The following is a 12,413-nucleotide window of genomic DNA, read 5'->3' as shown; positions in this document are numbered from 1 at the left end:
AATCGTCATGTTCCTTGCTGGCCGACACTCACTGTGTGGGCGACGAATCGAACCGATCAAAGTCGCCCGAAGGCCTTCGGGCCGTCCCACGAGGAGACCGCGCCAACGGAGCCCGAGGCTGCCCGTCTCCTTGCGAGTTTTGCACGCCCGGCCCCGAGGCAAAGTGTGCTAGCCGGCGCCTACGATGCATATTGTACACACAAAAAAAGGAAGAAGAAAAAAGTGCATTGCCCTTCGCTCTGGGTTAGGGCATGCCCCCTCTGTCCTGCCACCTGGTCTTGCCCCTGCACAGTCGGCATGCAGCCATCGTCAACTTGCGCAATTACGCATGGGAGGTTCGCGCCAGTGTGGGCGGACCAAGGTCCCAGGGACCCCGTTCATCTGCAGGTCCGGCGGGCCTCTCCCGCAGGAAGACAGGCAGCACCCAACTCCACGTGTGGCCGACGGTCGTGGTGGTGGGTGGTGGGTGGTGTCGACGGCCCATGTTTGTTCGAGAAGCCTGCTTTTTGTGGAAGGACAAGGAACATGCGTCTCCGAAACTTGAGGCTCTGCCAAACCCGTAGCCCGCAGCTTTTCATAGGGATAGATATCTTGGCCGGCCACTGGGACAAGACACGAGGCAACAACCGGGCGAAGCCGCAAGACTCGGTGGCCATGCTTAAGCGCTGGCTTTCGCCGTCGACCGCTCCCCGACCTGCCCGTCTGTTTCTGGCCAGGAGAAACACGGCGACCAAACCCGTGTTGAGCAATTGGCGAGGGCAGGGTTCGCCGCCGACCAGGCCAAGATTCCATCCACGCCAGAAGGGCCCTCGTGAGACCCGGGCATGGGCCGGAGAAAACTCCCTACGAAGGACGGGCAGGTTGTGCTGCTTGCACGTTGCAAGTGCAACCATGCTCAAGTCTCACTGGGGTTGCACCGCACTGTTGCAAACAAGTTTGGCGAGGTACTGTAGTTCGGACACGGGTCCAGTCACAGAGCAATGGCTGCTGCTGCCTTGCGCTGGGTGTCTTGTCGGCTTGCCGCCATTTGCTCCGATTTGTAGACGGATGGGTACGAGGGAGGGTGACTCACCGTCCCTCAAAGAGATATCCAGGCTCGACAGGTTTAAAAGAAACCCTTGCGATCTCTCAAAGCTTAGTTTCACGGCTATCTGGATCCCTCCCGTCTTGGTGTCCCAATGAATCAACCAGGCAGGTGGCAGGGTCGCCCTGCGCAGTGATAATGTTTAAATGGTGAATGGGTCCCCCTAGGTGAAGGCACCCTGACAGCCTGATAAAACGCAGTGAACCGAGCGAGCGCGTTCTGGGCCAATCATCGGCCGCGCCCGCAGACTCCACACGGAACTTTCCAGCCACGCGTGCCTTGTCGCGACTACATCTCCGACTCTACTCCTCAGCCTGATTTCAATCGACGACGGCTCGTAATCGAACCTTCGACTTTTCATCACAGCTTTTCCGTAGGACCATCCGTAGTGACTTTGCGACGGCAGTCTTCTCGACCCTTGCTCGACACCCGACCTGCCAAATACCAACGTACCCCCTGTCCCGTCGCCGGAATCGACTTTTGTCAGAACCGCAGAGATGAACAACCAAGGCCAGCCTGGTCAGCCGAACCCCATGGCCGGCCAAGCCGTGCCTGGCGCGCGACAGCCACCCATGTACCGACCGGAGATGATGCGAAACCTTCCCATTCTCAACGACGAGGAGAAAGCTAAGTACGAGAGGGGTCTGCGCCAGCTCTGGAACCACTACGAGACCCATCCCGAGGAGTCTGCCCAGCACCAAGACGCCAAGAAGAAGATCCAGGACTTCACCAAGATGCTGCTGAACAAGCTGCAGCAGCGACGGATGCAGGTCCAACAGCAGCAGCAGGCTCAACAGGCAGGCCAGCAACAAGGAGGTCAGCAGGCCCAGCAGCAGCAGAGCCAACCCGCGCCCGCGCCCGCTCCGGCGCAACCAGCGCAGCCGGCCCCTCAGCAAGCGCCCGCCGCCGTCCCGAACCCAGGCGTTGCTGGCGGCGTTACCATCAAGACCGAGCCCAAGACCGAAAGCGCACCGTCGACGGCCGCGGAGCCCGCGCATGCTCCTACTCCCGCGCCCGCGCCAACGCCCGCCCCGGCCCCCACGGCCCCCCAGCAGGCGCCCCAGACCACCCAGTTCCCGGAGCACATCCTCGCACACATCCGGCAGATGACCTTCAACCCACCTCAGGGGGTCGTAGATAAGGGGCAGGAGGCGTCAACGAGGTGGTCCAACGACTTCAAGGCCAAGTACTTGCGGGCTCTGATGCAGATGGACCAGCAGGGGACGCAGATGAAGCGAATCGACGCCCACATCAAGAACCAGCAAGAGAAGGGCGCGCTTGGCGCCGAGGAACACAAGCAGTTCCAGATCAGGAGGGACCACGCCCAGAAAATGTACACCGAGGCGCACACGTTTGTCCAGAACTTCCGCAAGAGCCAGGAGGGCATCAACAAGGCCAGGGCAGCTGCTGCCGGACAGCCTGCCGCGGCCGCGGGTGCGGCGGCGGCTGCCCCCAGACCGCCGCAGCCTCAGCAGCAACTAAACAGCCCGGCTGTGGCGACGTCGCAACCTCCAGCCCAGGCTGGTGGCGTCCAGCCGAGCCCGGTTCCCACCGCCGCGGGCACCCCCGCCATGCAAAATGCTCAGCCTAACACGACCGCGGTGAACGCGGCGATCGAGGCAGCAAAGAATCAGCAAATGGCAGCTGCGGCCGCCGGGCGAGGCACCCCCCCGCAGCAACACCAACCGCACCCGCAGCAGCCTCAACAAACGCAGCAGCAGCAGCAGCAGCAGCAACAGCAACAACAACAGCAGCAACAGCAGCAGCAGCAGCAACTCCAACAGCAACAGCAACAGCAACAGCAACAGCAACAGCAGCAGCAACAGCAACAACAGCAACAACAACAGCAGCAGCAGCAGCAACAGCAACAGCAACAACAACAACAACAACAACATCAGCAACACCAGCAACAGGCCCAGGCTCCCACACCCACCGCCCCGACGCCTACGCTATCTCAGCCGGCTCAGCCTCAGCAACCCATGGCTTCCACGCCGCAACAGACCATGGCCCAAGGCCCGCATCACCCGCCGCCCGTCAACACGGCCATCACATCCGTGTCTGGGGCCGGCGGCCTTCCATCGGCAGGCACGCCCACTCAACGAGTCGCGACTCCCCAGTCTGCGATCCCGGCCGGGCCTGGTCAAGCACTCAGCCATTCTGCCGCCGTCTCCCGCGCCAACCAACGCGTCAACTCGCAGACATCAGCCATGCCGGTCCAGCAGACTACTGGCACCCCGGGCTCGGCCGGCGCGCACGCCCAAGGCGTCATGGGATCTGGGGCCGTACCGCACCAACACGCGCACCCGACCCAGCCTACCCAGACGCTGCAATCCAAGCTGCCGATCCCGAAGCAACTCCCCGAGAAGGCAACTGCCGTCCCTCAGCCTGTCGCCATGGCTGGCGGTGCCGGTGCCGGCCGCCCTACTTACACTGGCGGCGGCGGCATTGCCGGCGGCGTCATGGGCCAGCCCGCAATGGCCAAGATTCCCGCGTACGTCCACGAGGCCGAGGGCGACCACGTGCTGAGCAAGAAGAAGCTGGACGAACTCGTCCGACAGGTCTGCGGCGGAAACGCCGAGGGCCAGGAAATCAACATGCTGACCCCCGAGGTCGAAGAGGTAAGCCCCCAGAGAATGCCCTGCCGAGCCACGACCGTGCTAACGTTTCCGCAGAGCGTCCTGGCCATGGCGGACAGCTTCGTCGACAACGTCCTCGAGACCGCCTGCCGGAACGCCAAGGAGCGAGGCTCCAAGGTCCTCGAGATCCGCGACATCCAGCTTGTTCTCGAGCGCACCTACAACATCCGCGTCCCGGGCTACTCGTCCGACGAGCTGCGCACCGTGCGCAAGATCCAGCCTTCGACGGCCTGGATCACCAAGATGAGCGCCATCCAGGCCGCCAAGGTCACCTCCGGCAAGGGCGAGTAGTACGCGCCAACCGAGCGGCCGCGGCCTGCGCCTACTAGAAGACGCAACACCGCGAAGCGAGGCGGGACGAAGACCGTCCGGTTCTTCGACGGGGAGGAGGGAGAGGCCGAGGGATTCCCGGCCAATTCGAACGGCCCTGCCAAGGCTCGGCCGAGACCGCGCAAAGCTGGGTCGCCCGTTAAGCAGGCTCAGGGCCGCGGAACGGTCCAGACACACGCCGGTGGGCCTCCTCTGATGCAGTTTCCGGCCGGCGGCGAGCGGCAGCAGGCGGATGCGTCGGGTGTGCAGCAGGTCGAAATCAACTTCGTCGAGCGCAAGTAGGTACGCCTCGACGGCAATGTGGGATTTTTCTGGAGACGGTGAAACCGATGGAATTCATGGACATCACGGCACGGGCATTGGGGCAGAATCAAGGCGTTTGGCGAGGGCAGCAAAAGATAGACTCTTGGCGACGTTTTAGAGGCCGCGACTGCTATCGAGGTTGCCTCTTATCTTTCCAGTTTGTCTACGGTATACCCAAATTGATACTACTCGTTCAGTCACGCCGTCTCTTCACGTAACCCGTAAAAATTGGTCAACCGGCATGGATAACACGGGCGGGCCAGCTGCCGCGTCCAACTGCCTCACATACCGATTGCATCGTACACGCGACTCAGCCAAACCATGACGCTCAGCAGCTGTCTCCAAGCGGAAACTCGATCGCTGGCGGCCCGCCCCAGGAGCGGTCCGGATTCGGCAGAGGACCACGAGCCAGATATGCAGGTGGCGTCGCAGTTCGGGCCTGCCTTTGGATGAAGGCAGGCAGGGCTATTAAACGAGAGACAGAAACCCCCTCCGAAGCTGGGCGCGGAAGTAAAATTGCCTGTGATGGAAACCTCGAAACCTCGAAACTGGGAGCAATCTGCCCGATGTCGAGCTGTCGTAATTAGCGTTCGAGTGGTTGAGCTGAAGTGCATTTGCTTAGTAATGCAGCGATTGTGGTGGAAGGCTGAGTTGTGAATACTTACATAATTCCAGCTGGGATGCACAATTGTGGCACGGAAAAGGCACCTCAACGACGCTGGCAGGCAGGCAGCATCGACAACGTCACTCCCGCCTGGGCCCTGAGCGAGCGGTGGTGGGTGGCCTTTCCTTCCCTCCCTCGGTTTTGGGGGTTGCTCCACGCGCCCAACAGGCCCGGCAATCCCACTCGCTAAGGGATGCGCGTACCCGGTACATCAGCCGCCCCTGCCGTGCCGGCGCATTTGGTGGTGTCTAGCGCGCGCGCCCGACCCGCCCCAAGGTACCGTGACCTGGTGCTGGTAGTGTGGTGGGCGTGAGGTGCTTGGCCCGTGTCGTCGCCCCAGGGCCTGAGAGCAGCAACCCAAACCTCAGGTATTCAATCTGAGCTCTCCTCCATCGAACCTTCCTGCATCACGAGGCAAACGGCCACACAACAACCATACATCCCCATCAACGATAGCCGACCCCGACAGAGCTCCGATTCCGACTCCCGTCCGTTCTCATTCTCTCGACGTTTGTCACCTGTCATTTCCTCCCTTCTCCCCGAGAGGACGCACCTGACGGGACCCCGTACCCAAGCAAAACACCCATCCCGCACCTTGCTCCCCGGGCGCGACTCAACGACCACAGCCGACTGCTCCCATCCCGAGCAGCACCCTACGCACCTCCCACACACTCACGACCGGCCGGCTGAGCAGACATGCCGGGAAAAACACCCTCACGCAACGGGAAGAACCCCCTGGAGAACGGCGTCCGCAGCAACAAGGACGCTGAGTCGAAGGACGCCAAGAACAAGAGCAAGAAGGCGGCAAAGGACGGCGACGAGGAGATGACGGTCGTCGTGCCCCCCTCTAAGAAGGCGGCCCCCCCGCCCGCAGACGCCGACGGCGACGTTGCGATGGGTGATGAGGGCGCGGATGACGCAGAGGTCAAGGTCGACCCCGTGGTGCAGGCTGTGGCAGGTACGTGATAACCGGTTGTCCCCCGGATGCCGGTTGATCCCCTCGCAATCGGACTGTGGTGCTAACGAAGGCGTGTTTTTTGCAGACATCAAGAGCAATTTCGCTCTGCTAGATCGCGCCGTCGCTCTCTTCGACGCCAGATTCTCCCTCCGAGCCTTGCGGTCAATCTCGACCATCCGCAAGCGCCTGACCCCCGACATCATCGCCCAGGCCATCGCCGAGAGCTTCCCCGCGACCGTCACCTCCGGCAACGTCGCCAAGCAGCTCCTGATCGCCGTCGGCCGCGAAAACGTGCCCCTGGGCCGCCCCAGCGGTCCGGAAATGGAGGTCGACAGCGAGGCCGGCAAGGCCAAGAACGGCGGCCAGAAGAAGGAGGCGAAGGACATCATCCCGGAGATTGACATCTTCCTCGGCATCCTCATCCAGGTCCACCTGTACGACTCGAAGCAGTTCCAGCGCGGAGCCGACTTCTCCCAGCAACTAGCCGACCGCATCCACACCCTCAACCGCCGCACATTAGACTCCCTCTCCGCCAAGGTGTACTTCTACTACTCCATGTTCTGCGAGAACCTCGCCCCCCAGCCCACCTCCCCCCAGTCCCCCGTCGTTGCCCTCCGGCCGACCCTGCTGGCCGCTCTGCGGACTGCGGTGCTCCGGAAGGACATCGACACCCAGGCCTCGGTCATTGTGCTGCTGCTCCGCAGCTACCTGCTGACGTCCCACATCGCGCAAGCCGACCTGCTCGTCTCCCACACCCAGTTCCCCGAGAACGCCGCGAACAACCAGGTCGCCCGCTTCCTGTACTACCTCGGACGCATCCGCGCCATCCAGCTGAGGTACACCGAGGCGCACGAGCACCTGACGGCCGCGACAAGAAAGGCGCCCTCCAGCGCCTGCGCGGTGGGCTTCTCGCAGACGGCCACCAAGCTCCTGCTGGTTGTGGAGCTGCTGATGGGCGACATCCCGGAGCGGTCCACCTTCCGCCAGCCCACGCTCGAGCTCGCCCTGCACCCCTACTTCCTCCTCGTCCAGGCCGTGCGGGTCGGCAAGGTCCAGAACTTCGAGACAATCATCGCGGACCACGCCGACACCTTCCGCCGGGACGGCACCTACAGCCTGATCCTGCGTCTGCGCCAGAACGTCATCAAGACCGGCATCCGCATGATGTCCCTGTCCTACTCGCGCATCTCCCTCCGCGACATCTGCATCCGCCTCGACCTCGGTAGCGAAGAGTCGGCCGAGTACATCGTCGCCAAGGCCATCCGCGACGGCGTCATCGAGGCCACCCTGGACCGGGAGCACGGGTACATGAAGAGCAAGGAGGTCGGCGATGTCTACGCCACCCGGGAGCCGGGCGAAGCCTTCCACGACAGAATCCGTGCGTGCCTGGCCCTGCACGACGAGAGCGTCAAGGTATGTATCCCCCCCCCCCGTCTGACAATATTCAGCCAGAATCGCAGCTAACAATTTTTTTTCCCCAGGCCATGCGCTTCCCCATGAACCAGCACCGTCTCGAGCTTAAGAACGCGCAGGAGGCCCGGGAGCGCGAGCGCGAGATGGCAAAGGAGATACAGGAGGGGGATTTGGACGAGGACGATCTCGGCGGCGAGTTCGAGGGCATGTAATAACACTTTTCTACTACTCTGCTGTTGTGTTATCAACTCTTTTGCCGATGCTTGCCGGCCCGCACTGCAGTTCAACAAGTGGCCTGGAAAACACGGCTAGACTATCTCGGTTCCTTAATGAGGCGGCGGCGCTGGGGAGGGGCCTTTGGCAACGATTCCAGGTTGTGATAGACATTTCTTACGCGGGCATGCATGTGGGTGCCTGCCGGTTGGCAGCGAGGTTGGAGCCTCCGCGAAGGGGGCACGGCGACGGACGTGTACGTGTGAGCTGAGCTGCAGGGCTGGGCTGCAGGCCATGCGCTCTGTGTACTAGATAACGCAGGACATGGAGGAGGTTGCCAATTCAGCATTGCTGTTCTTCGCGCGCTTGCGTCTATGTGCCGTTTTTCCTGCTGTCCTACCCTCCGCTATTCGTCTAATGAATTGGCTGGAGGGGTTGGGCGTGAGTAGACTCGTTGGAGTAGTAAATACCGACTAGGTGGCAACCAATACGGCAATCCAGCGTTTTGAAGTGTTTGTTTTTTCTCCTTTTTTTCCTCTTGGGGGGTGTTTTCCCCTCCCTTCGTGATTTCCCTCTATCAGTCGCTCGCGGCTTGGTTGTTTGCCCACGTTAGCCCGGAACACCTTGCAAGAGGCTATATAGGGCGTATCCCTAGGCGGGTGTTGGGAGCAGTACTTGGGAGGTCCACTAGGGAGCACTTTGGTGGATCACGGTACACTAAACTGGCTTTCTGGTGTCGTATACCGCTGATATTCCTAACATAATTCCGGCATGTCCTTTTGAAGAAAGAACCAAGCCGGCCACAGATGGTGTGCGTAAAGACTATATATGTGCCGTCGACCCCCGGACGGAAGCCAACCGCATTTTGCCATATTCAATTGCTTGAGATTTCCTCTCGGCCCTGAGGCCCGTAGCCAGGCGGCATACATTTCTTCCTTGCTTCGGGTTGTTCGACGCACCCCCGCAATGGAGGCGCCGAGGGAGAAGCTTGTCTTGGGGCGTGGCCTTTTCGATGTGCAGCTCCAGACCAGCCTGCTCGCCTGGACTTTAGCCTAGCCCAGGCCGTCTATCATTTCTTTTTTCTTTCCCTTCTCTATTCCAGTCGCCTGGTCCCTTTCTTTTTCCTACTACTACTCCCTGGATATCCAAACTTTGGTATTTTGCTATAAAAAGGGGACAAAAATCACAAAAAGGGAAACAGGTCAGCAAGGCTCAAGTGACGGCTTTACCTGCATCAGTCGGTTCGCAGCGTCCGTCCCCAACCAGATTGGGGTTCGGCCCGGTCGGCTCTGCTACCTGGCGTTGTTTACTTTCGGCACGGCGTTCCGCATGGCGTCCGGCATGCAGCTAAGAGATGCCATCTTGGCCCGGCGTGTTGTCGGCGTTGGGGACCTGGAAGAGAAAGTTGGACGACTCCGGGTCCGACTTCCCGAAGATCGGCACCATGCTCCGGTCCAGCGATAGCTCCGTCGCCTGCGGTTGTGTAAGCTCAACAAGGTTCTCGGTCTCGGGCTGCGGCTCGTGTACTCGGACCTTTTCGACGGCGGCCGAGTCGAGCCCGCGCTCGCGCATGTCAGCGGCGAGCTGGGCGGCCATGGAGCCCGTCACGGGGTTGTTCCACGTCCTGGCGGCCAGGATGATGATGCGGAGGATGAAGTCGAGGTTGTCCTGCCGCCGGTAGTCCTGCTGCTGCGTGTCCCAGTTGTCGAGGAAGACGACCGACGTCATGTACACGGAGAAGGTCAGCATCGGGTTCTTGAGCGTCTCGTTGACGTCGGGCATCATCCGGAAGACGTTGAGGATCTCCTCGGCCGCGCACACCAGCCGCGCCGTGCTCTGCCGCATCATGCGCTCCGACGGCGCGTGGGACTGCATCCGCGCGAGGGCCGCCCTGTGCAGGCAGATGACGGACGTGTGGATGATGATGTTGACGAACGTGGCGTTGCGGCACTGTATGTTCCGGGGGAGCTGCAGGTCGTCGGGCAGCGCCTGCAGGAGGACGACGAGGTCGTTGTCAATCTCCCGGTGCCGCTTCCAGTGCATGCTGGTCCGCGGGTCCGCCGGGTCGTCCTCCGGGACCGTCCGCGTCGAGTGCTGGAACGCCCGGTAGAACAGGGAGGCGGCCAGGACCCGCCCGGCGAACGCGGAGAAGCCCTGGCCTTCCTGCTGCAGCGTGCTCGTCAGCGGGCTCGTCGTCTCCTCTAGGCCGAGCTCGAACGCCTTCTCGGAGGAGGGGAGGTGTGTCGAAATCTGCGCACGGTGTAAGCAAGCAGCGCGGGAGGGGCCAGGGGGGGAAGGGGAGAGGGGCGCCGTCAGCCCGGGTTGTCCCACATCGTGCTCGTTGATCATGACCGGCCAGCCCGTGCTGCCGCCGACGAGCCGGTCGGAGCAGTAGATTACCCACCACGTCCTGCGCCTCTCCTCGGCGTCGGACCAGTCCTTGGGCGGCGGCAGCAGGGGCATGGCGTCCACGCTGTCTCCGTCGATGCGGTGCAGGCCCAGCATCTGGGCGATCCTGGTGGCCCGGCAGAGACTCATCGAAGACTGCGCGAAGGACAGCTGCTGGGCTTCGAAGTTGGCCACCAGGCACCAGCTCTGCGCGTGCGCTATCGTGGCGAAGTAGTGCCCGTCGCCCTTCAAACTGTTGAGCACGCGCTGCCTGGGGCACGATCCGGGGCCACGCCACTTACTCTCATCTCGTCGGACTCAAGGTACGTCCTGGCGCGCTGGTAGAACGGGGTCGCCAGCTGGCAGTGCGTCTTGGTGATTCCGGCCCCCAGGGCCATTATGATGTATTGGAGGCACAACGGGGGCCGCATGTGAGGCGGCATGTACAGGGACATCATGTAGCGGGCTCGGTGGAACATGGGCGCAGCGTACTGCCACTTGTCAAAGTACGAGTTCGTGCTAGAGCGGGATGAGTCCGGGACGTCCAAGGGGCCGGCGGGTTTGCGTCTTACAGGAACACGGCCAGCTCCTGGGACGGCAGCTGCTCGAACATGCCCAGTGACACCAGCTCCGAGAACGGCGGGTTCGGGTCCGGCACCGCCTCCGACGACGCTGTTGCAAAAAGCACATTTTCCGGCAAACACCCGGCGTCCTGATTAGCAGCGTGCCGACTTGCGGTTTCCCCGTCGGTTGGGTACGTTTCTGCGCTCCTCACCAAACCCTCTAGATGGTCTGGGGTAGCGTTAGCGGGCATGCATACACGAACACCTTGGTTCTTGTAGTGGTTAAGTTTTGAGGGTAAGAACGGATTCGAGGCGTCTTTGTCATGACAAAGAGCCTCGCCCGCGGCCACGAACCTAACTTGGCCTCCAGCTCATGCACTCTTTTCCTCCTGCCGACATTGGCCCTCCTAGACTGCGGATAGTCGCAGTCCTCGCCGAGCCTATCACACCGGCTGCAACGCGGCCTCGCGCGATCGCACCTCAGCTTTCTCGAACGGCACTGCGTGCACGAAAACAGAGTGGCCGCGGCTGTTTGGTCGTTTTGCTTTTCCATCCTCGATGATCCGGGCCGTCCAAAAGGACCAGAGGGCGGTTGCGGACATGATTCCTCAACGATATATTTTGCTGGCCGGCCATCGCGTACGCTTACATAATGAAGTCGGCGCGAGTAATGTATATCGTTGTTCTACGCGCACTACGTAAGTCGTAGCGCCTGATATTTGAACTTTCGCGGAACGTCATTCGACGGTTGCGGCGCCGGTGTCCGACAAAGTGCGAGACGGCCTTTTTCGTGTAATAGTACCCCGCAATTCTCGCTCGCTGGCCAATTGAGCCGGGATACGAAACCGAGAGTCCGGGGACTGGGCACATCGGCGGGATGTAGGACCCCGTAGTAATTGTAAAAGTTCCCAATGCCTGCAATGTTGTAAAGACGCTCGACAGAGTTGAAGCTCTTGGCGAGCGGCATCGCACTCTTTTTTTTTTTCCTTTTCGTATAATTTGCTCTTATCTAGTTAGTTTTGCGGGATTTGATGGGTAGCATTCAATTATTGGATCTCGGGCGACCGCTCCTATTTCGTGCAGGATTCCATGGCGGTAGAATGTTAACATACGAGCGTACAGACGATATATAAAAGTGGCAATCTTTGCGCTTAGGCCAACGGACACTCGATGCTTGTACAAGAGGCATATTTCTTTGTGAGAACAATTTGAAGTCTTTTTACTTGTTCTTGGACTTGCAGTTGGCCAACAGAGTCTTAACTAGACGAACTGGAGCTAGCAACTGTACCACCGGTTATAAGACTCGGATTTGCGAGTCTCGGGAGTAGGCCACTTATACACAAGCGTTACGATAGAGTCTTGAAAGATTAGGACGCCTGACACTCGCCATTTGGTTCTGTGCCACCATTCGAGTCGCTTTGTCCTTTGTAGCAGGTGCAGCTACACACCATTCCAACACCGTTGACCTATGCACATTGAGGGTTTTTTGCCATTTTCAGATAGTGGCAACGTCCGTGGAAGAACACAGCTGTTTGCACTTGTGTCAGCATGTGATATTCAGTGATGGCCAACGGTGCAACAAAGCACCATACACATAATGGCAAGTCCAAAGATGTAAATTAATTTAAGGTGTCCATCCAGGGCGCTGGAGTTCTTTGCGCGATTGCCGCCGCCGCTTTGGCTGTTATCGCTGTTATCAAGGGGCCTCGCACGTCGGGCAGCCGAATATAGACGTTTCCAGAACCGGATGGAAATCAAATGTACGAAAGACGACGCGTGCCATTTGCCTCCCTGTAACAATCCGCGGAATCGTCTAGTGGTATTTGGAAATAGTATCAAGCTGGCTGTAGCACGTGTGCCC

General features: G+C 60.5%; 3 protein-coding genes across 3 annotated transcripts; 2 read left to right on the top strand and 1 right to left on the bottom strand.

Annotated features, from left to right (window-relative positions):
• Positions 1-1,581: 1,581 nt before the first annotated feature.
• Positions 1,582-4,011, top strand: EsH8_I_000428 (transcription initiation factor TFIID subunit A-domain-containing protein; the record flags this gene model as incomplete). Its single annotated transcript, XM_083267841.1, has 2 exons — positions 1,582-3,702; positions 3,757-4,011. The coding sequence occupies 2 exons, from the start codon at positions 1,582-1,584 to the stop codon at positions 4,009-4,011; spliced, it is 2,376 nt and encodes a 791-aa protein (XP_083118279.1).
• Positions 4,012-5,713: 1,702 nt separating this feature from the next.
• On the top strand, positions 5,714-7,600 carry EsH8_I_000427 (proteasome regulatory particle lid subunit RPN3; the record flags this gene model as incomplete). The annotated part of the gene is made up of 3 exons (XM_083267840.1): positions 5,714-5,975; positions 6,061-7,388; positions 7,457-7,600. The coding sequence occupies 3 exons, from the start codon at positions 5,714-5,716 to the stop codon at positions 7,598-7,600; spliced, it is 1,734 nt and encodes a 577-aa protein (XP_083118278.1).
• A 1,348-nt stretch (positions 7,601-8,948) lies between these two features.
• Positions 8,949-11,105, bottom strand: EsH8_I_000426 (uncharacterized protein; the record flags this gene model as incomplete). Its single annotated transcript, XM_083267839.1, has 6 exons — positions 8,949-9,074; positions 9,135-9,851; positions 9,933-10,235; positions 10,292-10,508; positions 10,562-10,781; positions 10,907-11,105. 6 exons carry the CDS (start codon positions 11,103-11,105, stop codon positions 8,949-8,951), a joined length of 1,782 nt encoding a protein of 593 aa, XP_083118277.1.
• Positions 11,106-12,413: the final 1,308 nt, after the last annotated feature.

This window comes from Colletotrichum jinshuiense, chromosome 1 (genome assembly GCF_051148585.1).
Source record: "Colletotrichum jinshuiense chromosome 1, complete sequence".
NCBI classification, from domain to species: domain Eukaryota; kingdom Fungi; phylum Ascomycota; class Sordariomycetes; order Glomerellales; family Glomerellaceae; genus Colletotrichum; species Colletotrichum jinshuiense.
Note: the sequence above shows the minus strand (reverse complement) of the source record. Positions and strands in the feature narration are given on the sequence as shown.